Raw genomic sequence first — 26,438 nt, forward strand, 5'->3', positions numbered from 1 at the left:
TTCGTCTAATGAGTTCCTCCTTAGTTTCAATAGGCGTGGCGTATACCTTTGCTTTAACGAATCCCTAGAGAAAATAATCCAGCGGTGTTAGGTCAGGTGACCTTGCTGGCCAATGCACTGGACCATTTCTCCCTATCCACGAGGATATGCCACAAAGTACGCGAGTACATTGTTCTCGAAGTCTAAATCCGGTTGACCCAATCCGCGAAACCTAGGTTGCAAGTTACCAAATTGATTGAAATCGTGAATTGCTCGTCTTACTGTATTTACAGATGGTGCTCCATTTGGATGTCTTTCTGCGAAGATTTCAGTCACTCTTCTAAGGTTTTGCGCTGCTTCTCCATAGTAAATGGCAACTATCTCGGTACGCTCAGCTACTGAATAACGAGGCATTGTTCGAAATATTATCAAACACTGATAATAATCTCCCAAAGTTTTCCTTTAAATACCCAATGCATGTTTAGGATTGACCTATAGCCTCGTGTTTTTTAAATCCGGTCGTTTTTTTAACCAAAGTTTCAACTGGATTAGGTAATTCGGTTTCAATTATCGTTTCAAACAATCGTAATTTGGCTTCACCAACTTGTAAATTTTTCAAGCTTGAATTTTCACTGATAAATAAATTGTTTTTCGTCGAGTGAACAATTTTTAAGGGTTTTCGATGACGGCCTACAACTTTATAATAGAAATTTTTTATCTCGCACCTAGTGGTCGAAAAATAATTTTTCAAAATTGGTGAAAAACATTACCGAAAACGCTCAAATTTCTCAAACTGATGTCCCCCGGTATAGAGAATTGACCTTCCAAATTTGAAATCGGTACTATAAATAGTTTTTGAAAAAAAACACTTTTCCGAGCAAAAAAAAAGACCCTGTATATCTACGGCCACACATAATTGTATTTACACTTATTTGTTACTTTTAGTCATACTTTAAAGGCATCGAAGATTCCTTCGATCAGTGTGTCTCTGGGTACATTTGAGTAAATTTAGGTAAATATTAATAAATTTAGGTAAATATTAATAAATTTAGGTAAATATAAATAAATTTAGGTAAATATTAATAAATTTAGGTAAATATTAATAAATTTAGGTAAATATTAATAAATTTAGGTAAATATTAATAAATTTAGGTAAATATTAATAAATTTAGGTAAATATTAATAAATATCGGTAAATATGGGAAAATTTAGGTAAATATTAATAAATTTCGGTAAATATGGGAAAATTTAGGTAAATATTAATAAATTTCGGTAAAAATGGGAAAATTTTGGTGCAGAAAAAAATTTAAGTAAATTGTTTTAAATTGAGGTAAAATTTGCTAATTATCATTAATATAATCAAATCAATCGATTTTTTATTTAAATCGTATATTTTTTAATTTATTCATTTTCATACAACCAATAGTCTGTGAGCCAGCCAAGTTACCAGTACCAAATGGGCGCACCAAGGCGTGATCACATTTTCAAATAGGCCTACCCACAGGGTGAAGGGGAAAATGGGTGGACATTCGTGGGGGGATGAAAATCACAAATGGGTTAAATATCGCGTTTTAAGCCTTGTTATCTCTAAAACTAGTAGCGATGTAGAACTGAAATTCATTGCATTGGATACGCAATCACCCGTAGAGTAAGGCATGTAGTAAAACGCACAGTTCGGGAATTAGTATGGATGAAAAGCATTGAAAAAAATTAATGGCGTCACTCAAATCGAACATGCATTTTAAAATATCTTTTTTTGCTATTTTTATTCCTGCATTGAAATCAATGAAATTAAAAAAATCATGTGATTTATATCCTGATTTAAATCAAGATTTACATCTAATTTATTTAAATAAGCCCACCCTGATTGCCGATATGCAAAATTCCTTAAGCAGTATTTTTATTAAATTTTTGTCTACCAAACCCCCACACACAATCGGTGAAAATAACGTCAGTTTGTTTCCTTGTGTGTCGCACTTAGACTATTTAGTGATGTATTGTGTCGATCAAAAGGCTGCTCAGTGATTTAATGTCGGCATATGCGTTATTCATTTTATATCTTCTCTGCTTTAGGTTTTTAATGGAGCATAAAGAGAAGATAAATATTGCGTAAAAAAGAGCAGAAATATCGAAAGACGTCGACTGCAGGAGGCATCTTAAGCGGAAGTAGAGTGGCAGGATAAACAATTTCATTTACTGACTCTACGGAAATTAAGTTTAATTTTTGTGTTGAAGGTAGATTTTTTAAATCCAACTCAATATTTAACATGCATGGGACTCCTTAAATATTTCACTTTAGGAAACGGCTGAAACCAACTGTGAATTGAAATCCGAATCATGGAGAACACAACGCACGAAGAAGCTTTTCAAAACGAAGGTAGGTTTACAAATTCACTGGCGAACTGCATAGCTGAGCAGATTGGAGAAAACAGGGGTTTTGGGATAAATGGAGCATCCTACAAAATATTAGACCCCTAATCGAAGCAGTGCCGTCACGATTATTTGCTGGTCCTTTAGGGTATATTGCGGTATAACTGTCGCATAGAAAATGTTGTAGTTATACGGAATTTTAATGAATATTGATTCTGAAAAATGATCGATAAGAGATCCCTCAAAAGGGTCTACGGAAATCAATCATAAAACCTATATTACAAGCCCAAACTTTATATAAGAACTAAAAACCTATATTACAAACTCCGAAAATGTTATTTGAGTAGTATATCTTCCGTATTCATGAACTCATATTCTAGTGAAAAAACGTCATTTTCGATCGAAGCAATTTTATTTGTACATTACGACAATCCCCCACACTGTAAACCCAAATGGAAAACAAATAAAAAGTGGTTTCACCCTTTTAAGGTTAACTAATGCACTTTTTTCAGAAGGTGCAAAAAATTGCCCGTTTGCCCTAAAGAAAAGGTTCAATGATTAAAAGAATCGATGGGCTCCAAAATATAAATCCCGATAAAATGCACCCCAGTTACGACTAATGGCCCTTAACAACACGTCGCAACTGTTTGGGCCCGATTGACGATGTTCAGAATGAAAATCGTCCTTTGGAACGTTGCTGGGGCACATAAAAATGCATGATAATGACTATGGCCCGGAACTGTTCTAGATAATAAATAGGCCCGTAGATGATATCTAAGGCCCTTAGCTAAGATTAATCAAATCTTGGGTTCCTATTTATGCAAAAAAAAATAAACGTGTTAAGCTGAATTGACTAAAAAAGTCAAGGATCCCTTTTCTGAAATGGTTTGCTTAACTCACCTCTAACCCTTTTTCCGGATAATATCTTATGTTAAGACACCAGCTAGTGTTTCATATTTATCATTAACCTGTCAAAAGCATGCACGAGGAGCCTATAACGAACGAACTACACAGTCGCCAATACGTTAAACCATGTTTTCATTTCCATTGGCTGGTTTAGTTCGTTTCGTTAGTTAAGACACTAGCAACTTTCGCAAATTAATCATCAACTTGTCAATTGAGTGCACGAAGAGACTTCAATGAGCCAACTACACGAACGACTTTACAGAACTCCCCGTTTCCATTTTCACTGGCTGATTTCGTTCGTTGCTTTAGTTAAGACAACAGCAAGTGTCGCAAATTATCGTTTACTTGTTGAATGCTTGCTCGAGGAGACTAAAATAAGCTAATTACACGAGCGTCTATACCTAACTCCCTGATTCCATTTTCATTGACTAGTTTCGATCGTTGCTTTAGTTAAGACACCAGCAAGTGTCACATTATTTTAATTAACTTGTCGAATGCATGCACGAAGATACTAAAACAAGCTTAAGACACAAGCGTCTTTACCTAACTCTTTGTTTACATTTCCTTTGGCTGGTTTCGTTCGTTGCTTTAGTTTAAACAACAGCAAGTGTCGCAAATTATCATTTACTTGTTGAATGCATGCACGATGATACTAAAAAAAGCTAAAAACACGAGCGTCTATACCTAACTTTCTGATTTCCTTTTCATTGACTGGTTTCGATCGTTGCTTTAGTTAAGACACCAGCAAGGGTCACATAATTTTAATTAACTTATCGAATGCATGCACGAAGATACCAAAACAAGCTTAAGACACAAGCGTCTTTACCTAACTCTTTGTTTACATTTCCTTTGGCTGGTTTCGTTCGTTGCTTTAGTTTAAACAACAGCAAGTGTCGCAAATTATCATTTACTTGTTGAATGCATGCACGATGATACTAAAAAAAGCTAAAAACACGAGCGTCTATACCTAACTTTCTGATTTCCTTTTCATTGACTGGTTTCGATCGTTGCTTTAGTTAAGACACCAGCAAGTGTCACATTATTTTAATTAACTTGTCGAATGCATGCACGAAGATACTAAAACAAGCTTAAGACACAAGCGTCTTTACCTAACTCTTTGTTTACATTTCCTTTGGCTGGTTTCGTTCGTTGCTTTAGTTTAAACAACAGCAAGTGTCGCAAATTATCATTTACTTGTTGAATGCATGCACGATGATACTAAAAAAAGCTAAAAACACGAGCGTCTATACCTAACTTTCTGATTTCCTTTTCATTGACTGGTTTCGATCGTTGCTTTAGTTAAGACACCAGCAAGGGTCACATAATTTTAATTAACTTATCGAATGCATGCACGAAGATACCAAAACAAGCTTAAGACACAAGCGTCTATACCTTACTCTTTGTTTACATTTCCTTTGGCAGGTTTCCTTCGTTGCTTTAGTTAAATCAACAGGAGGTGTCGCAAATTATCATTTACTTCTTGAATGCATACACGATGAGACTAAAATGTGCTAATTACACGATCGGCTATAATTAGCTCCCTGTTTCCATTTTCATAAAGAAATTTCATTCGTTGCTCATGTCATTAAACAAGCAAATTACACAAATGTTTCATTATCTTGTCGAATGCATGCACGACGAGGCTTAAGCAAGATTACTACATGAGTGTTTAAACCTAACTCCCTGTTGCTATTTTCATTGGCTGGGTTCGTTGTTTGCTTTAATAAAGATACCAGCAATTGTCGAAAATGTATCATTAACTTCTTAAATGCATGCACGAGGAGACTTAATCAATTAAACTACATGAGCGTCTATCCCTATTTGACTGTTTTGATTTTCATTGGCTGGCTTCGTTCGTTGCTCAAGTTATGACACCAGCAACTCTCACAAATTGATCATTAATTTGTCGAGGAGAATAAAAAGAGCTAACTACACGTTTCGTTTGTTGCTTAAGTTTAGACTTTAGAAAGTGTTACAAATTTATCATTAATTTTCAAATGGGTGTACTAGCAGAAGTTGATAAAATATTTCAAATAGATTGCTAGCTACAACCGATTTAGTAAACATTTTAGTTCAAAAGGTTTGAAGTTGGTTCTTAGGTGAACCCCTTTTAGATAATATTTTTGGCAGACTGTGCAATTAATTGCTACTCAGCAAGTACAAAAAATGCTAAATGGATATCCTAAATACCATTTCGTTTGATATTCCTGATATCTTGTAGGTATCCTTTCATTCATGTTTCCTATTTCTGCGATATTTATAAGATATCCAGATCCATTTGATATCAAAACACCGGATATTCAAAATAACACGGACCCGAACTAGAGATATTGCAAGTAGTCTTTTCAGTTAGAAATATATGAAACATAACATGTTTAGTAGTTTTCCATAGAACATTACTGTTCAATAGGTAGCTACTATCATTCACAGCGTAACTTCGTAAGCTTTAATTTTGATCTACCACATTTCTACGATAAACGAATCAAAGCCTATGGGGAATTGACAATATTACGTAGATAATACGTCACCCATGCTTTTTCCAATTGGAAAAAAAAGTATATTATAATGGCGGAAATAATTAAAGATATGTCGTGAGGCCGCGTTGACCAAGACGTTAAAAATAGTAAATAGCTGAAGTTGAAAGCGTAAGGTAGAAGTCAGAAATCGGCGGTTCACAAACCCGCCGGGCGTCGAAAGGGGAGAGAACATTTCTCAAGACAAAAGGGAAATCGGCGGTCTACCCGTATCTACTCCAGTTTGATATTTCGACCTTCGGCTGACAATCACGTGCCAGTTTTGTCTTCGTGTCGGTCATGTGATAAACAAACATCTGTTTTCTCGTGAGAGTGGAGCCCGAGGGAACGAAAGACGTTGTTTGCTGCCACAAATAAAACTGTGTTAGCGCGAGTAACGGAAATAAATGGTCAAAAACAATTAGCAGAAGTAGAAATAAAAGAGGTTTTAATTGAAGCAATACGAAAAGAACCTGTGATATGGGACAGTAAATCATTCTTCATCTACACAGATAAATTGTTATTAAACAATCCCAGTGATAGCAAGGCATAAAAACGTGTATTTACCAAGGTGTCGAAATATCCTTATGTTTTCCAATTTTGCCAAATAGGATGAACCCACCAACGCCGAAAGCCTCTTTCCATCATTCGTGTGATAATCTTTTTCTTTTCTAAAAGAAGTAGCTTTCTTTTACGTAGTAATAGCGCAATTAAAAGATTACCGATGTTTTTTTTTGGTAAACAATTAAACATTTCGCTAGAGCTTCGTTCGTTAACTTAAGTCTTTGTGAACTGCTGACCTTGTGCAGAAGGAAAAAGAGAAAGGCTGAAGTTGGAAAAACCCGCCGAAAGCGGAATACTCTCCCCGCTTTTATTTTAGAATTATCCTCAACAAAACGTCTTTGTGAAAGCGGCTTGACGTTATTAAAAAAAATAATATAGGTTTACTCTAGTAGATTGTCTATTTAAACCTATGGATTGATTTGAAAATAGAGACAGTTTTTTTAATTCATTATATAAGGTTTTTCTTTAATTATGAGAATTCTCAAGATTTTGTTGCCAATTTCTTTATTATTCAATTGGATGTGCAAATCTGAAATTAAGTTTGATTCTAATTAAAATAACCCCGTAGAATTCGAATTAAAGGTTTATATAGTACGATAATATTTTAGATTACCAGTTTTAGCGTAGAAGTCAGTAATAGAGAAAAATAAATTATAACAATACTTGTAGCTTTGGATAACTAATACTTATAACGACTAAGCACTGGAAACCAACCTCGTGGTTCTGCTCCAGACTTTAAAACTTTTGAAGGTGTTTAATGCAGCATAACCTATATTCTTTAGGGATAAGCGGCAAGAAGAGGCCAAAAGGAAAGTTGGTTTCCTGTTAGCCTTGTACACTTTGACTGGTTGCTCCAGTTTCAAAGTTCTGAACGTTTACACTTTGTTCCATTTTTTATGTGATGGAATCTTTCTTATAATTTATTTTTAGGAATAATTTGCTAAATATTATTCACGTTAATTAGCGTCCTTTATATATTAAAATACTTTCTTGCATCGGGAGTTTTCCGTTTCTAATGCTAAATTTTCTCCTGTGATATCTTTGTGGAATGGTTTCTACTAATAAGAAAGGCGTTAGTATTATGGCACTTTTTATTAATAATAGGCTGTACGCTAGAAATAAACAGAACACATCATGGCTTTCGTTATTCTTTGAACTGACGATATTGTATCACAAATTCATTTCTACGTCAGTAAAACTCAAATACAAGGAAGTGTATCGAAACCTACTGAACACAGAATGATAGCGCAAACTTCCTTTAAGTAAAATTATATTTATCGTTCTGAATTAATTTATGAATGTCATAATTATCACCTACAATTATTAACTTGTTCCTCTTTGAATTAAGTAATATAACAATTAAAGGGAGAAATTGAGATCAAATATAAATACAAAACCAGAGAAATTTTACGAGAAATAGCTAACAACAGTTTTAAATTTCTAAAATTCCGTCCGCTTCTTGTCCCACGGCTACCAGACAAAGAGCAACTAGGATCAGAGGTGGGGTTTCCAGTAAACCGATTCACAGTTGAAGATTAGAAAAATAAATGTCTTTTGTTTTTACGAAAGAGTTCCATGAATAATAGATAATTTAAATTGCTTAGAAAATGTGAGCGAGACAACAGTTGAGCTAGAATTAAATAGGTTTAATGCGAGTGACCCTGAGAGATAGATAGACTTAATCTGAACAGAGGCAAATATGTCAGGTCTACATAAGCTGAGAAAATGGCCATCACCGCGCGGAACAGAGGAAACTTAGGTTCGTTCACCCACTTTGCTCGTGGAACCATCAGACAAACGTCCTGGTACAATGAATGGGTGAACCGGAATTTTTTAGCTGATGGGCACGCAATCCTTTAATTAGGATAGACCACAGTGAAGGTCCAATTTATTACCTGCAATTGCTACTAACATTACTAGGAGGTTTCTACTGACCTTTCATAGAGGCCCAAAACGGGTTAGAGTGTGCAATAACTGGTGGCTTTACCGGGGAGTCGGGGTCCGGCTCTTGTAACCCATAAGGGCGGTGGCACACTAGGAGATGTTAGCTCTGATCAAATGGTCCTATCTCCACCTCCGACTTCGGTCAGGTTTGGGCTGGATACTGAGCTTCGGCTCAGGCTAACGGAGAGGGTCCGTGCAAACTGGCCGCCTCGGCGGATTGGGTAGCCTGCTGTGGGGCGGCGGTCCTGTTTCCCGGCCTTTTGGGGTCACACCGGGATCTCCGGTGCCAGCTGTGCTGGGTTACTTGGACTGCTGTGTGCTCGTCGTTCCCCTTTAGGAGCTCTCTCCAAAGGGTTTGACTCTTTACCTTCATAGGTAGGGTGTCGGCTGGAGTTGCTACAGCATCCACTCTTAATCCCACTGCTGTGTGCGAAGTGGGAATTGGTCGCCCCGTTGCTGCACCTTCTGCTGGGTTGAGTGGCTTGCGTCAAAGGTGCGACCATCAGTAGTAGGGTTCTGCTACCCAAGTTGGCTTTGTCACCTGTCCGGGCTGAGGGGACGTTGGCGTAGGGCACTATGATGATAGGCCTCCGCTGGTATGGTCTTTGTTACTAGGTACAGCGGGCTATAAATTCTGACACACTGACCTTTCATAGAGGCCCAAAACGGGTTAGAGTGTGCAATAACTGGTGGCTTTACCGGGGAGTCGGGGTCCAGCTCTTGTAACCCATAAGGGCGGTGGTGCACTGGGAGATGTTAGCTCTGATCAAATGGTCCTATCTCCACCTCCGACTTCGGTCAGGTTTCGGCTGGATACTTGGCTTCGGCTCAGGCTAACGGAGAGGGTCCGTGCAAACTGGCCGCCTCGGCGGTTTGGGTAGCCTGCTGTGGGGCGGCGAACCTCCGTATGAGGGCACGGCGGTCCTGTTTCCCGGCCTTTTGGGTCCACACCGGGATCTCCGGTGCCAGCTGTGCCGGGTTACTTGGAGTGCTGTGTGCTCGTCGTTCCCCTTTAGGAGCTCTCTCCAAAGGGCTTGACTCTTTGCCTACGTAGGTAGGGTGTCGGCTGGAGTTGCTACAGCATCCGCTCTCTATCCCACTGCTGTGTGCGAAGTGGGAATTGGTCCACCCGTTGCTGCACCTTCTGCAGGGTTGAGTGGCTTGCGTCCAAGGTGCGACCATCAGTAGTAGGGTTCTGCTACCCATGCTGGATTTGTCACCTGTCCGGGCTAGGGGGACGTTGGCGTAGGGCACTATGATGATAGGCCTCCGGTGGTATGGTCTTTGTTACTAGGTACACCGGGCTATAAATTCTGACACACTGACCTTTCATAGACGACGGACCCATGTAGACGCGCTACGTCATTTAATATTGAGCATTTGAAACTAAATCTGTTGCGATTCTAGTAAGACTGAACTTACATTGAAAACCGACCTTAACTATGAAGCTACATAATAAATAAAACGCGTGCCAGTCAATAAAATTAAAGATAAATATAAAAATACAAAACTCAGAACGTATATCATGCTCTAAACATTTTACTAGTGTAATTAAAATTGTACCCACAAACTATTTTGTCATAAACGAAATAAGTAGTTCACAACTTCGTGTCTAGACCGAGTACGGTATTTTAAAATATAGGTACTTTTGCCCACAGAACGCCCTCTTGCGATAATGTGTACAGTTGGACACTTACAAGAATATTTTTGGTTTCTAATTCAACTTTGTTTTACCAAAAAATCAACCTCTAAGCTTCTTGCACTCAAAAACTGCATTGCGTGTAGCAACCATTTCGACCTTGAACGGCCTCTAGCGGCTAGCTTCCCAACCAGATACTCTTTAGATAACTTTTGCTGTTCTTCCACCTCGAAACCACTTCAAACCTTTACTCTCACAATTTTTATGAAATCCTGTTAGCTATCAATTTAGGATGTTCCAAATTATTTTTTCAGTTAAAAAGTATTATATTGTTAATATTGGAAAATAGTTTATTTATGTATGAAAGTGATATCCAAGTTACAACTTGATGTTTAAAGATATAAAGACCTGTTACAAATTCGTCTATATTTTATTTATTTTATGGCATAGAAGCTATAAAATTGTTTAAAACCCTTGTTCATATCCTCCTTGTCCAAAATATCGACCGAACTTTTATTTTTGTCGTAGCAAAATCTCCGTGGGTGATCAACGACCTTTCTAATAATAATTGACCCCGCCACCTACCCCATGTGGCCTAGCTGAGGTCTCGTATGTTACAATATGGTTGTGGGGACGCTGAGATTAAGTTTATTTCAACTTCCCCAAAGCTTTTTGGGAGAGCTATTTTTATTTTTATTTTTTTTTTGTTCTTTTTAAATCCGGAGTGACCGACTGAAAAACCTCTCCGAATTTATCTTTTATTTTTTTTCGACTGACTTATTTTTATTTTAAAATTGCTTAAATAATTATAACAAACTGATTTATTTTAAATCAAAACTTTAAATCTTTTATTTTTAATCTCATTTGGAGACCAACCTAACTTCTTCATCCGAGTCTATTTTTCCAACTACTCCAATACAATACAAATTTTTCCATGAGTACCCCTTTTGGGGTTTTCCTAACTAAAATGACCGGATATTGGCCGGGACTCCCTTCTTGGGGTTTTATCCATGACGTAGGTCGGCAGCAAGTCGCCACCGTACCTCGCCTGTCATTCAAACACTGACCCACCTGCATTTTTGGTAGGGTCGAGGAAATTCCCAATTCGTTACAATATAAGCATACAAAAATTCAAAAATAAATCAATACACTAAAATACAAGCAAAATTATTAGAAATTACAAATTATTACATATTACAAATTAGAAATTATTCAACTAAAGATTATAAAGAAAATTATTATACACCAAATTTTAAACAAAATTTTTACAAACAAGTTGGTCCAAGACCATGATTAATTTTCATTTTCGCGGAAATATTCTACACACCCCCAAAATAATATGAAACATTATTTTTCTGGATTTTCCGCTAATGGTTTTGTTATTTCTAGGTGGTATAAGAGTCTAATGGGACGTCTGATATCGTTACCGTTTGGCATACGTACTCTACAGGACCTTATTTTGCCGTCCCGACCCTTCCTTGTTTCTATAATTCTACCTAATTTCCACATGTTTCTGGGCACCCTTTCTTCGTGGACGATTACAATGTCATCAACGTTTATTTCGGTTTCTCCTTTCTTAACTAAAGCGTGATGAGCTGAACGCAGCTCAAGAAGGTATTCTTCTTTCCACCTCTTCCATAATCTCCCTACTACGGCGTTTCTATGGCGTTCACGTTCTTGGAACTCACGTTGTGAGTTTGGAATATCAGCTTGTTTCGCGCGTTGCGGTGGCAATGAAAGTATTCGTTTTCCGATAATCATGTGCGCGGGTGTTAACGGTTGGGGTTCATTCGCGTCGCTAAATTCGTAAGTCAGAGGACGTGAATTAATTGTCGCTTCCGCCTCTAGTAATGTTGTCTCCATCTCCTGATACGCTAGCCCGGCTCTACCTAAAGTTTTTCTTAATATGGCTTTCACGGTGCGAACTATTCTTTCCCACCAGCCACCTGCCCAGGGGGCTCTGTCGGTGATGAAACGCCATCTTATGTTTTGTTGACCGTAAAATTGTCTCGCCTCTTCGTTACTAATCTGGCTCCAAATTTGTTGGAGGTCGCGGTCTGCTCTTTTGAAAGTTTGCGCGTTGTCTGACCATATTACGTGCGGCACTCCTCTGCGCGCGATAAATCTTCTAAGGGCTAATAAAAATTGATAAGTGTTCATCAACGGTACTAGTTCAAAATGTACCGCTCTGGTAACTGCGCAGGTGATTAGCAAGATGTATGATTTTTCTAATTCGGCTCCGATCCTGACGTACAGAGGGCCAGCGAAGTCCAAACCTATTATTTCGAAAGGCTCCGCGCGATCTACTCGGTCTTTAGGCAAGGAAGCCATTGGCGCTTCTCCCGGCTTGGCTCTAAATCGTCTGCATATCATGCAATTCTGGATAACTTTTTTCGCTACTTGACGTCCCGCTATAACCCAGTATCTCCCTCGGGCTTGTGTCAGGGTGCTTTGCGCTCCCATATGATACACTTGACTGTGGCTTCGATACATAATTAATTCTGTTAAGCGCTGTTTATTGTTCAATATGATGGGGTGTTTTTCTTCTTCCGTTAAATCTGCTTGATCTAACCGACCCCCTACTCTCAAAATTCCATCTTCTAACTTCGGTCTAAGCGTCGCTATTTTTGAATCTCTTCTAACGTTTTCGTCGCCTTTCTTTAGCGCTGTTATTTCTCGGTGATAGTCTTTATTTTGGGTGCATTTAATCCACTCTACTTCCGTTTTACAAAGTTCGTTCACCGTTAGCGCTCCCTTTTCTACCATACGCTTTCTACAGAGCTCAGTGAATCGTTTTACATACGCCGTAATTCGGAGAATTTTGTCGATTGAATTATGACGCTTCAAATCTATTATTTTATCTAAGCCTTCTTCAGCTATCTTGGTCTCGCATTGGACAGCTAATATGGTTTTTCTCGACTCCGCCTTTAATTCAGCTTCGCTAATTTGGTTCGGGCTGTAGCTATTTTTCGGCCATTTCGCACTATCGTCTTTAAGCCAACTCGGACCCTTCCAATAAAGATTGTTGTTTACTAAATCCTTCGCTTTGGCTCCTCGACTTGGGATATCCGCTGGGTTTTCGATTCCGGCGCAGTGTTGCCAGTTTTCTGGGTCTACTAACTCCTGAATCTCTTTAGCGCGGTTTTGCACAAAGGGGGCCCATGGTTTCGTCGGTGTTTTTGCCCAATGTAGGGCAATCATAGAGTCTGTCCACATTAATGTAGGAATTTCTAAATTCTTTAGCGTTTCCTTTACGGTTTTAATTAAACGTGCTCCTAGTAAACAAGCCATTAGTTCTAACCGAGGCAAGGATAATGTTTTTAGCGGGGCTACCCTAGCCTTTGATGTGACGAATGAAACCCCTATTTGGTTTGTGTCCGTGACGTACCTCAAATAAATTACTGTCGCGTAGGCTTTGCTGCTGCTGTCGCAAAATGCGTGTAATTCTTGATACATGATAGTTCCGTTCTCTTCAAAATAACATCTATTCAAATTAATTTTTCTAATTTCGGGCATTTCTTCGCGCCAATTCTCAAAAAGAGTCTTTACTTGTACTGGGAGTTCTTGATCCCATTTTTGGTTATTTTTTGATTTATCGTTTTCGTTTTCTCTCCATAACAACTGGAATATCATTTTCGCTCGAATGACGTAAGGCGCTAGTATGCCGATTGGGTCGTAAATTCTGGCTACCGCGCTTAAAAGATGACGCTTCGTTGGTCGAGACTCTTTTATAAGTATTTCTTCTAGTTTGGATAGATCGAATTTGAAGACGTCGCTGTTTGGGTTCCATAATAATCCTAATATTTTCTGACTCTTGTCTAATTCGTCCCCGCCTAGCTTAACTACTTCGCCCTTTGGCTTAGCGTTATTTTCTTCGCCCCACAACTTTCGCAATTCTACCGAATTAGTTTTCCATTTACGCAAGTTCATGCGCGCGCCTTCCATAATTTTTGAAACGTCATTTGACAATTGATAGGCTTTTTCTACGGTATCTTCTCCGCTTAGATAATCATCTACATATAAAGACTCGTCTAATGACTTAACCGCCTTAGCGTCGGTTTCTTGGTACTTTTTAATATGCAATTTAATAGTCGCTCCCAGTAAAAATGGTGAGCTTGTCACGCCAAATGGAACTCTGCACATTCGTAAGACTTGATAACTATTTTCTAGGATTTGCCCATTCTCTTCCTTGACCCATAGGAACCTAACTACGTCCCTCTCTTCTTCGGCTAGAGAGATCTGCAAGAAGGCCTTCTCTATATCGGCCGTTATAGCAACTCGGTGGCGCCGGAAGCTCAAGAGCAGCCTGAGGATTTCTTGGTTTAAATTGGGCCCGCTTGAAAGGCAATCGTTTAGCGATCTCTCATTTTTAACGTGGGATGAGGCGTCTAAGACGACTCTAAGCTTGGTCGTGTCTCTATCTACCTTGATTACTGCTTGGTGCGGGATGTAGTATGTACCACTTGTTTTGGATTCGGGATTTTCTACTACTTCAACTATGCCATTTTTTAACTGATCTTCAATTACGTCTTTATACATTTGAAATAGGGTTGGCTTTCGGTGAAAGTCTTCTACCAGTTTGTGCATTCGTTTTCTCGCTACGGTAAAGTTGTTATCTAATTCTTCTTTGGAAACCACCCAGGGGAACTTCACCTCGTATCTCCCCCTTTCGTATCTAGTATCTTGATTAAATTTCGCTAATATGGCATCTCCCGATAAGTTCTTTTCAGTTTTTTCTACGATTCCCATGGCCTCAATTTCCCAAAAAGATTTTAGGGTGTTATTTACTTCTGCCGTCGTTACTCCTACTTTCGCTACAGTTACGCGTGTGGCGTTGACCCCTACGTACCCTGCTCCGCTGCTAATAGGACCTTGAATTGCCCATCCCAATTTTGTGTGAATTGCTACGAGCGACGATTTTATTGTTTCCAATTTTCTATAGGCGATGTCGTAGTAAAAGTCGGCCCCAATTAAAACGCTAATACTGGAAACTGTCGGAGTGGTTTCGCCCGGTTCATCCGCCAATTGCAACCCTCTCGCTATCGCAAACTCCTCTACTTCTTGACAATTTACTAGAGTGACGGCCTGGCATAAATATGGCACTTCAATCGCCGTTATTTTAATTCTTTCACCTGGGACCTTTACATTTTCTACTGTCAGCTCAACTATGTTTCTTCGGACCGTCTTTGGGTCTTCGTTTCCGAAATTTGCTATAGCTACGTCTTGTTTTCCTATCACCGGCAATCTTAATCTCCTCGCAATTTCCGTTTTTATAAATGACGCCTGACTTCCATTGTCTAATAGACACCGTACGACCTCTCCTCTTCCGTGGTCATTTGGACCCTTCACTAAAGCTTTAGCCGTGCCTAACAGTACCGTCTTCATACATTCTATTACTCCCGTTGTAACCTGTTTTACCCCTGTTTCTTCGTTTGGGGTTAGCTGTTGTTTCCGATCTGGGGCTCCCTCTTGGCGGTTGCCGCCGTATTTTTCTCTATTCGCAACATTTTGCGGGCATAGCGCTGCATTGTGCCAACCGTGACAAATTTTACACTTTCTAAACTGACTAGTACAATTTCTACCGTCGTGACCTGGGCGCGTACAAAGAAAGCATCTTCCCGAATTTCTAAAAATTCTCGTTTTTTCTTCCAATGCATAATTTAAGCACCCGTTGGTAGTGTGGTTCGAGGATTTACAAAATATGCAAAAAATATTGCGCACCCCTCTTACGCCTGTAGTCAGCGCTGCGGCGCTCGAAAAGGGTACCCTACTACGCGATTCGTTTCGATGTCTGTCTGACTGATAACTTGGCTGATAATTTTGCTTTTCGGTTCGAGAAGTTGTCGGGCCCCCCGTTTTAATCAACTGACAGGCTTCCCTGCCTTCCACTTCTTTCTTTAGAAATTTTAACAGAACGTCCACATTAAACTCTTCACCAACCTTTCTTTCCATCGTGTATTTTAGCCTGATATCATCGGGTAAACAACCTACTAAAACTGGACATAATGTGACGCCACTCATGGCGGTATTTACCCCTAACGCTCTAATACTCCTCAAATTAGTTTCGCAAGTATCGTAAAATTTTCTAAGGGCCGATGTATCTCTAGAACTATCTAACGGTTGTAACTTATTTAACCTCTTCATAATAGTTTGAATAACAATAGTTTTATCCCCATATCTTTCTTTTAACAATTTTATAGCAATTTCATAATTTTCTTCGGATACGTCTAGGCCTTCTAAGGCGGTTTTTGCCTCCCCCTCTAAGTATGACAACAGATAATAATATTTTTCTACCTTTGACAATCCTACTCGATTTGCTATTGTTGCTTGAAATTGTCCCCAAAAACCTGGAAATTTCGTTGGGTCCCCGGAGAATTTTTGAAGGACCAGCGGTGGGAGTCGTGACTCCTCTCTTCCGCTGGCACTGCTTGTCGATGATCTGTCAACTTCGTCCGATAATCCGTTCCTTTTAATCCTTCTTCGTGCCTTGCTTGTCGCTAATTGAATGTCTTCTTCGTATTGTTGAATTAAAATTATATCCGCTTCGATTACCGGATCTTCATCCCCAGCACTCACGAACGAATCCATCACTTTATCATTTAACTCCACGAGATTTTTCTCTTTTATTAACAATAGACCTAACTTATCTTCGATATCACCGATATCCGCATCTTCGTCAGCAACGAGCGCGTTTATTTCCTTCACCAACTTCGTAACATTTGAACGCGTTATTTTTCTGACTGATTTTAATTTACTTAAATCTCTCGCGGTTGCCATTTTTTAATTTTTAATTATTTTCACTTCACCAACTAATTTTACCCGACTTTCGCGTTTCACGTTTACCACTTTTATTTCTTTTCACAAATTTCTTCTTGCCTTTTGGGCGCGATCCTCTTGATGATCCCGCTTCTTTCTTTCGACGATTTCGATGACTCCTAATCTAAAGACGCTCCTGTGAATCCCGGGTTTCGGCACCAAAATGTGGGGACGCTGAGATTAAGTTTATTTCAACTTCCCCAAAGCTTTTTGGGAGAGCTATTTTTATTTTTATTTTTTTTTGTTCTTTTTAAATCCGGAGTGACCGACTGAAAAACCTCTCCGAATTTATCTTTTATTTTTTTTCGACTGACTTATTTTTATTTTAAAATTGCTTAAATAATTATAACAAACTGATTTATTTTAAATCAAAACTTTAAATCTTTTATTTTTAATCTCATTTGGAGACCAACCTAACTTCTTCATCCGAGTCTATTTTTCCAACTACTCCAATACAATACAAATTTTTCCATGAGTACCCCTTTTGGGGTTTTCCTAACTAAAATGACCGGATATTGGCCGGGACTCCCTTCTTGGGGTTTTATCCATGACGTAGGTCGGCAGCAAGTCGCCACCGTACCTCGCCTGTCATTCAAACACTGAACCTTTTCGACCTTGAACGGCCTCTAGCGGCTAGCTTCCCAACCAGATACTCTTTAGATAACTTTTGCTGTTCTTCCACCTCGAAACCACTTCAAACCTTTACTCTCACAATTTTTATGAAATCCTGTTAGCTATCAATTTAGGATGTTCCAAATTATTTTTTCAGTTAAAAAGTATTATATTGTTAATATTGGAAAATAGTTTATTTATGTATGAAAGTGATATCCAAGTTACAACTTGATGTTTAAAGATATAAAGACCTGTTACAAATTCGTCTATATTTTATTTATTTTATGGCATAGAAGCTATAAAATTGTTTAAAACCCTTGTTCATATCCTCCTTGTCCAAAATATCGACCGAACTTTTATTTTTGTCGTAGCAAAATCTCCGTGGGTGATCAACGACCTTTCTAATAATAATTGACCCCGCCACCTACCCCATGTGGCCTAGCTGAGGTCTCGTATGTTACAATATGGTTGTGGGGACGCTGAGATTAAGTTTATTTCAACTTCCCCAAAGCTTTTTGGGAGAGCTATTTTTATTTTTATTTTTTTTTTGTTCTTTTTAAATCCGGAGTGACCGACTGAAAAACCTCTCCGAATTTATCTTTTATTTTTTTTCGACTGACTTATTTTTATTTTAAATAATTATAACAAACTGATTTATTTTAAATCAAAACTTTAAATCTTTTATTTTTAATCTCATTTGGAGACCAACCTAACTTCTTCATCCGAGTCTATTTTTCCAACTACTCCAATACAATACAAATTTTTCCATGAGTACCCCTTTTGGGGTTTTCCTAACTAAAATGACCGGATATTGGCCGGGACTCCCTTCTTGGGGTTTTATCCATGACGTAGGTCGGCAGCAAGTCGCCACCGTACCTCGCCTGTCATTCAAACACTGACCCACCTGCATTTTTGGTAGGGTCGAGGAAATTCCCAATTCGTTACAATATAAGCATACAAAAATTCAAAAATAAATCAATACACTAAAATACAAGCAAAATTATTAGAAATTACAAATTATTACATATTACAAATTAGAAATTATTCAACTAAAGATTATAAAGAAAATTATTATACACCAAATTTTAAACAAAATTTTTACAAACAAGTTGGTCCAAGACCATGATTAATTTTCATTTTCGCGGAAATATTCTACAATGGTCTCGAATGTTCTGGAATATGTCCCCAAATGTAATCTGGCCTCTAATTGGCTCTTTAAATTTATCTGCCACTCGAATGTTCCCCAGTTGGTAAAAATTATAATTAAGTTTAAGTCAAAATTGGAACCGTTATCCAAAACATTCCGATAGGGTACAAAAGGAATTTGTTATCATTCACTCATCGACGGACCTCCCTATATCACGACTCTGGTAAAATGACCTTCTTGTATCCCCTTAAAGTAGTCCTGTTATCCCAAGCGTCTGGGAGGTAGATAAAGTCGACGGCCTTGTAAGAAAGACCACCAATACCACAAAGAATGGTGGTCGTACTTTCGTCACGGGCATCCCACCCCTATCCACAAATACCCCCCTTTTGGCATGGAGTTGACACGTACATCACCGCTGATTTAGGGGTAACTGCACTGAATTGCCCCATCCAGCCTTGAAAATAACGGGGGTCAGGTGGTCAAAGACCAGTTTATTTATTTAAAATTTGGGGGGTCACTGGTCACCGTGTCCCGTTTATTAATTCGAAATAATAATAAAAATGTAGAAAGTGACCAGTTTCATATTTCGAAATAATATTAAATAATAGGAGATGACCAGTTTATTAATTCTAGGTTTCTATCAATTTTGATTTTCCTATTCATCGGATTTCTATGTACCGCGACTCCGCGTACTACAGTCGCAGCCGCACGTCGAGGCTTTATGCAGAGTCCCTCGCTCGCTTCCCTCGAACGACTCAAACAGTCGAAGCCCCCCCTCCTCAAAGCCTCAATCCTCTAGTCTCGCTTTCCCCCGAGTACGGTAGGCTACGAGGTAAAGGACCGGCCACTCAGGAGATATGGAGCCTAGAGTAGAGAGAGATAATACGGTAAATAACGAGGGTCTTCTAGGCTATGGCAGTTGTCTTGTGGTACTCATAAAATAAAGTTAACTATTTTTAATACGTGTAAAATTAATGTTACCAACATAATCTAACTTCTAAACACGTCGGATAGGTTTTTTATGCTTATAAAATGACATTGGAACATTTTATATGAGACCAGTTTAATAATTCACAAGCTAGGGGGTCACTGGTCACAAGGACCAGTTTATTAATTAATAATCTAAGGGGTCATAAGGACCAGTTAAAAAAATACCTTATTTCCAAGGCTGGTCCCACCTACTCTAGAAAACTAGAGGATTCATTTTGCTGACTGTCATAACAAAGGCGTTCTTTGTTATCAAGGTTAATTTTACGAAACATTTTGGTTTCAATTGAAGAAAAAATACCCATTTTGATTTCTATTTTTAATTTAGATATCCATTTCACTAGAATTATCAATTTTGACTTATAAAAAATCCAGAAAAGCACATATTATAAACCACTACCCACGAACAAGATTATTATACATTTTATAATTAACCATTGAGATATTCACTTGCGACTAAATGCAAGACTCTTTTTGGGGGTCAAAAATGGCAAAAAATTAGAGGTGATAATTCTAGCTCTATTATTGGTCAAACCACGCTAGCTCTCCAAAGGTTTCAAGTTATGTTGGCTTTTACTGCTAAAAGGAAGGTAAAGTTTGTTAACTCATTCCTAGTAGCACAGGCCAGTCGGCTAAGTTCCGGGAGCGAGCGACAGAGTTGGCAAACTGCCGTGAGTTGGTAAAGTGCCGCATATTTACTTCTTACCAGCACATGAAAAAATATGTTTGCAACAAACCTACAGTTCCCCACCGTTAGCTGGCAAACTGCAGCATATCTGCTTCTAGCAGGTAAAACAATTTTCGGCAGTTAACCTACTTTTATCCGCCACTAAAGGGCCGCAAATCGACTTCTTAAATTATTAAATATTTTAAATGAAGCTGTTAAAAAGCTAAGCCCACTTTTTATAAAAATATGATGAAATGCGGTAAAAGTTATTGGTAATACAGTAATATTAAGAGCTAATTCAATACATGTTTATCTTTAAAATAGGAGTTGGTCGCGAAAAAGTCTTTTTACGAAAAAAACAAAAGGAAAATATTAATGGCAATTTTAAGCCACTTGTTTTAATTAAGTCGCAAATTCCTTAAAAAAATTGAAAATCGCGCCTTATTTTTACAGCGAGTTTCATAAAAATATTATTTTAAAAACTTTTAAAAATTAAAATTATTTGTTAAAATTATTTCTTAAATTAATTATATCACAAGACACTACAATATTTCTGTACTCTCACCATATGGTGAAAATATAGAAATATTGTAGTGTCTTGTGATTTCAGAGTTAGAAGTAAACCGTCGTGTACATAACATAAAGTAAAATGACAAGTATTAACTGTATTATTTTGTAAAATAATATTTAACATCTATTCTACTAATTCTGATTTCAATATATGTATTAAATATTTATTAAAAAAAAACTCCTGAAAATATTGAAAACATTGAGTATTGGCAAAAGCTTAATATTTATATATTAAAAATTTAAATACAAATCTACTATAGTAGCAGTGAAAATTGTAGAAATACAGGAGTAGTTTTAATCTACTCCTGTATTTCAAAAATTTCACATATGTAAATATCTTTTTTTCCAGTATATCCAACACAATTCCAATGGTTCCACTTTTCACATTTATCATGTCCATAGTTGTCGAGATCTTTGGACCGGAATAACATTTACAAAGATCAATTTTTATATTTAAAATTTGGTTTATTATTAGCATGGCTTCCGAAGTAAAATACTTTATGGCAGCATTTCTAATCTTTGCACTAATATTAATAACTTCGTCTTGTAGATTTTCAGGTATTATTTCAACATTTGATTCTTCTATTTTCCCACACCCATCTATAGGTTTATCTACTATGCTTTTTTCAACAAAATATTCGAGAAACTGCACAATTATTTTGCGCTCCAACACCGACCTTTTAGATAGTTTACTGAAAGTTGATTTTCCAAGGGTAGGTTTATTATCTTCGGGTATAGTTATACACTAAGAATGTTCAGGAGTGGTTGAATGTTCATGGTTTCCATTAGACCGTTTCTTAGTTAAATAAAATACCATTGAAGCTTTCTCGGCTAGGTCTGGTTTTGCGTAACGAATATTAGTTGTGCTTCGCTTCTTTACAGTAGAAAAAATCTCTTCTGCTTTTCAACGAGCTTGTTGTGTGGAATCTTCGTTGTTGGAATATGTATATCTGTAGGATTATTTTGACTATTTGTTGCCGCAGTATTACTATCCAACCCATCCATTTTGGTTTTACTACTCTCAATGTGAGTTGAATTAGAAATGTGTATATCCAGTAAAGATTTAGATGTCATTACTTGTTTTTCAACTGTATTTAAAATATCTCTATTTTGGCAGTTCCTAATTGCGCCAATTAATGCTTCCACTTTTGAAATTAAAGATTCATTCTCATTCTCTAGTGATTGCTTTCTGTTAAAATCAGATAACACTTTTTGTAAGAAGGCAACATCAGTTTGGTTGGTCACATTTGTAGCTGTTTCATGAGTTTCTTGGCCTTCCATAGAAATGATTAGTTGTGCCATGTTAGTTGGGTTATTATTTGATTCAATTTGGTTTTCGGAAAGTATTTCACTTTCAACGATATTGACTATATGAATGTGTTAACATAAGTTGGAATTAATAAAGCGGTCTAGGCATGTGCATGAAAATTTATGTATGCATACTTTACATATTGCACAAGATGCGTGACAATTGTTACAAATATTGGTCTTCTTTGTGACAATATACTTAATGTTACCAAACGCATCAGTGTCTGCGTCTTTCAAAGATTCTTCACTAAATACTTGCCATTAAACTTTTTCAACTAAAGAAATAGGCATTTCAATGGCATGTTTATGTCGTTTGAAGTTTTTTGATGATTTCCAAGTTATTGTTCCCTTTAAAAGTTTAATGGTGTGTCTGGGTATGATCGTAATTAAACAGGGTTGCCAAACATTTATCAACTCGTTTATTTTGCTTTCCTCAAGATACTGATGTTTGAAAACTTTGTGAAATGCTTCCAAGTGCATATTTGTATTTATTTCACTATCTTCTCTGTAGCATGCAGCCCATTCCTTCTTACATGTGGCCCACTCTTTTACAAAATAATTTCCAAATTCTACAGTGCTTTCATTTTCTTGCATTTCAGAGAGGAAGGTTTCCAACATTAATTCAAACTATTCGGGAATCCTTTCATCCATCAACACTGTTATTCCCTCTTGTGAATAAACTTCTTTTTTAGGTATTATTGGTAACTTCTTTTTTATATCGTGGCAAACATGCCATTTACATAGTAATTTTTGAATGTCTTCTCCAAACACATTGCACCAGCTTGAATAATATTGTGGGGCTTTGTCTGACATTATTAGTTTCGCTTTTATATCCCCTAATTCGTTCTTAATTTCTTGAAAAAATCCTCAACACTTCTCCGCCTTCTCTATTTGAGATCAACCAACCAACTGGTATTCCTTCAAATTCATCAATTACCAAAACAGTTATCAATTTTTTCTCCAAATTGTTTTAGCATGTTTCGTTGACATGGGGACATTATTCCCAATGTAAAATCTTGTGGTTTAAAATCTACATAATGTGTATTTTCAGGAATTTGATTTCTGTCCTCATGTTGCTTTTTGTAAAGTAGTATGGTTTTATTATTACTAGCAACTTTCTCGCAAACATACGCATCAACGCTTAGATGGTCTTCCGCGTGGCGTTCTGTGGTATTCAAACCAAATGATTTTCCAATATTATTTAAATCTTTGTTAAATGTAAAATGCTTCCTTTGCAAATGGTCTAAATTACTCTCATATAAGTCATCCAGAACTCTTTTCTTTCTCACACCTTGAGTCAGTTTAGCTGCAATAATTTGCCTATCTGATTCCGATATTCTAATATGACACATTACGACCATAGTGAGTGTTACAAGAGTAGGTAATAACTTTTCCATTTCCAAGTTGAATATACACTTTTAGCGTAGCAGTACATTGCCCATTGATTTTAGAAGTTCCCATAGCTTTTGATTGTCGCTGCCCTAGTGTAGTTTTTCTGTAATGCCCAGCTCTGTTACAATACCAATACTCAACTTTTTCAGTCTTCCTGTTGCTAGTTTTGTTTTTCAAATACTGTACAATAAATTTCTTCTCGGAAGTAATTTTTTTTGGTTTTAAGCGTTTGTTAAATTTAATTGTAAAAGTGTATTTCAAGTTACCTGCGTAATCAATAAAACAGTGCTCCTTAATATCTTCAAAAATTATTTTATGAACATTTGTTCAATGTTTTTAATTCATTTATGGTTTTAAAGGAATCAGTGCAATTATACTCCCTACATTTTAAACTAAATTCCTTATTTTCTTCCATAATTAATTAAAAAGATAAAAAAACATTTATATTGTATCATTATAAATTATTACAAAAAGGTCTAAAATGTTTTTTTTAAGAATTAACTATTTATAATTCTTTTCCTCCATATTTATTTAAAAAATGTATGTAACAACTTTTTTCGTAGGCCTACTAGCAGCCCTCGGTAGCCCTACTATGCCAAGCGTTAACATGAAATTATTACTACAAGGCCTAAAACTAGGGATACTGTTTAGAGCGAAAGAATTTGGTCATATCTAGAGTTACTTTAATGATAATGGATTTATGATTGCAAGTTCTATCCTCACTGGTTTAAGGGGTTTTCCCCCAAGCTCTTCGGTTTCCCCTTCCATAAAAACTTGTTGAGCTTAACGGTAATAGTTAGTGTAGGGAGCTGTTGGCTCGATCGTGTGGCATGCAGGGCTTGCCACCACCCTCCTACGCATTGTAACCCGGCCACCTGAATTAAAGGCTTCAAAAGTCGCTTGATGACTTAGGCCCAAGGTGATGCCTTGGGTATTAGCCTAGCTGATTATTATTATTATTATTATTATTGTTATTATTATTATTATTATTATTACTAAGAATTTTAAATTTGGTTATACAATAATTTTACTAATGGTAAATTTTAAGCGGACATTTCCCGCAAAATGAAACATATGCAGCATGCACAACTACTAATTAATTAAAACCTACAAAACTACTACTAAACATTGGATGGATGCCAGGGATTATAATACGATTGGGGTCAGCGGCGAACCATTGTTCTACTAGAGATATATCGTTCTTGGTTTCATACTCAACTATACGATGACTTGTTTGTTGTCGGTGAGCACATCCAAGGCACAATTTACCGATTCACGGCTGGCGGAACTCACTAAAACCGAGAGTGGAGACTATGTCTCTCTTTTTATATTAGGGTACCATCGACTGTGTGGAGAAGTTGCTCCCGTCTTTTTTGGAGAACAGTTCTCTCTTTTTTCTTGCTTAAATTTTCAAGCCCTCGGTATATATACCGGACACGTTGGAGTGCGGTTTCCTAACGCCGTCCCATATTTTCGAAAAAGGTTCCAATCTAACGAAGGAACTACATCCTGGGTCTAAATTACCCTTCCTTGGTGATATGTCAAAGTTCACCGTGAGAAATATTTTTCAAAAGCTCACGGGTTTTCACTGACCCTCAAAAATTAAGATTAATTGGAAAGTTCGAAACATTCGGTTTCCCACAAACTTCTAAAAAGTTCGTTTTTATTGCCCTGGCATCGGGTATGATAGATTTATAATATGTCGTCCCTGGCATTCCAAAAATAAAGCATGAACAATTCCCCAAAAATAAAGTAAAAATAAACTAAGCCGCGCCATCAAAGGTGACAGGATAATTGGGCGGGAGGCCTAAAAGCTCCCGACCCGAACTCTGGGTATGACCATTGTCCGAGAGAAAATATTCTGGAAAAAATAGGGGGCGCTTGATACCGACAGGCGACCCAGAGGCAGCTACTATTCCCCGAAGCCCCAGAGTGCACAGTGTTTCGAAAAGCCCAAAATGCGGCAGAAATTAAAAAATACCAGACACATATAATATTTACATATTTATAACCAGGAAGTCAGCAGGAATAACGTAGCAGCAAAATTTTAATGCTGCGCCCCCTAGCGATGAAGTTAGCTTCCCCCTAGGAACACAGGGTTAACGTTGCTTAAAGAGTTTAGAGAGTTGACAAAAATTCACGGTCGTAAGTCTTACCATATACTAATAAAATTAAGTTTTAGGGTTGGAAAAGTCCATTTTAGAGCATGTTCACCCGAGATTTCTTCCGAAATACGCAAGTGGATACCCAATATTTTTCGAACGTTTTCTAGTAAACGTTCCATTATATCTATTCTATAAATATTTCCGGTCTCCCTTCGCGACCGTTGAAGAAAGTTGACTTGGAAGGTTTGTAGAATATTACTGTAAATCTAGGCTGAAACCGCCATATTTGGCTATAAATTTCATCAGCGGGTAAAGCAACATATGCATACCAATTTGGGTAATACTATTTGGCAGATGTCAATTAAAAGTAAATATCGTTGGCTGAAAGCCAAAATCGCATAATATTCTGACCGCTTTTTTGATGAGGTTCTAATCCGTTATCAACGCTATAAATAATTTTTTTATTGCAATATAGTAAAATTGCATTACACTTCCTGAATTTTTTCTTAAAAATTTGACGATCTTAAATAGAATAAAAGATTAAGGTACATTTTTTTGTAAAAAGACAATATCATTTTGAATATTTGTACTAAAGAGCCGGTTACCCCACAAGTATCGCTATTTATGTAGAATTTCAATGACTATTTAAAATCATTACCGAATACATTTTGGGTGGTCGTAATTGCTTTCTGAAGAAGAAAACAAATTGAAGCAAGATAACAATATTTAAAGCGCCAAAATGTGTGTTTTTTTTAAAAAAAAAGGAAAGTTACTTTTAAATTTAACGCGCTTTCACTTATTTGAATAACGTGTTTGTTCAAATATGGATAACCCACAAAGTCAAACTATTGGCAATGTTCGCCACGACCGCTCTTTCAACTCAACAATAACAAACGATGCCTCATTCAGTAGTAATCTT

General features: G+C 37.2%; 1 protein-coding gene across 1 annotated transcript in view; it reads left to right on the top strand.

Moving 5' to 3' along the window:
- The first annotated feature begins 2,225 nt into the window (after positions 1 to 2,225).
- Positions 2,226 to 26,438, top strand: part of LOC149949818 (uncharacterized) — a 34,086-nt gene continuing 9,873 nt past the window's right edge. The window contains exon 1 of the mRNA XM_090169302.1: positions 2,226 to 2,356. Coding sequence (XP_090025428.1) covers positions 2,317 to 2,356 — 40 coding nt within the window. The 5' untranslated portion in view covers positions 2,226 to 2,316. The remainder of the gene's footprint in view (positions 2,357 to 26,438) is intronic.

Source organism: Leiobunum rupestre, chromosome 3 (assembly GCF_980474605.1).
Source record: "Leiobunum rupestre chromosome 3, qqLeiRupe1.1.hap1, whole genome shotgun sequence".
In the NCBI taxonomy this organism is placed as follows: domain Eukaryota; kingdom Metazoa; phylum Arthropoda; class Arachnida; order Opiliones; family Sclerosomatidae; genus Leiobunum; species Leiobunum rupestre.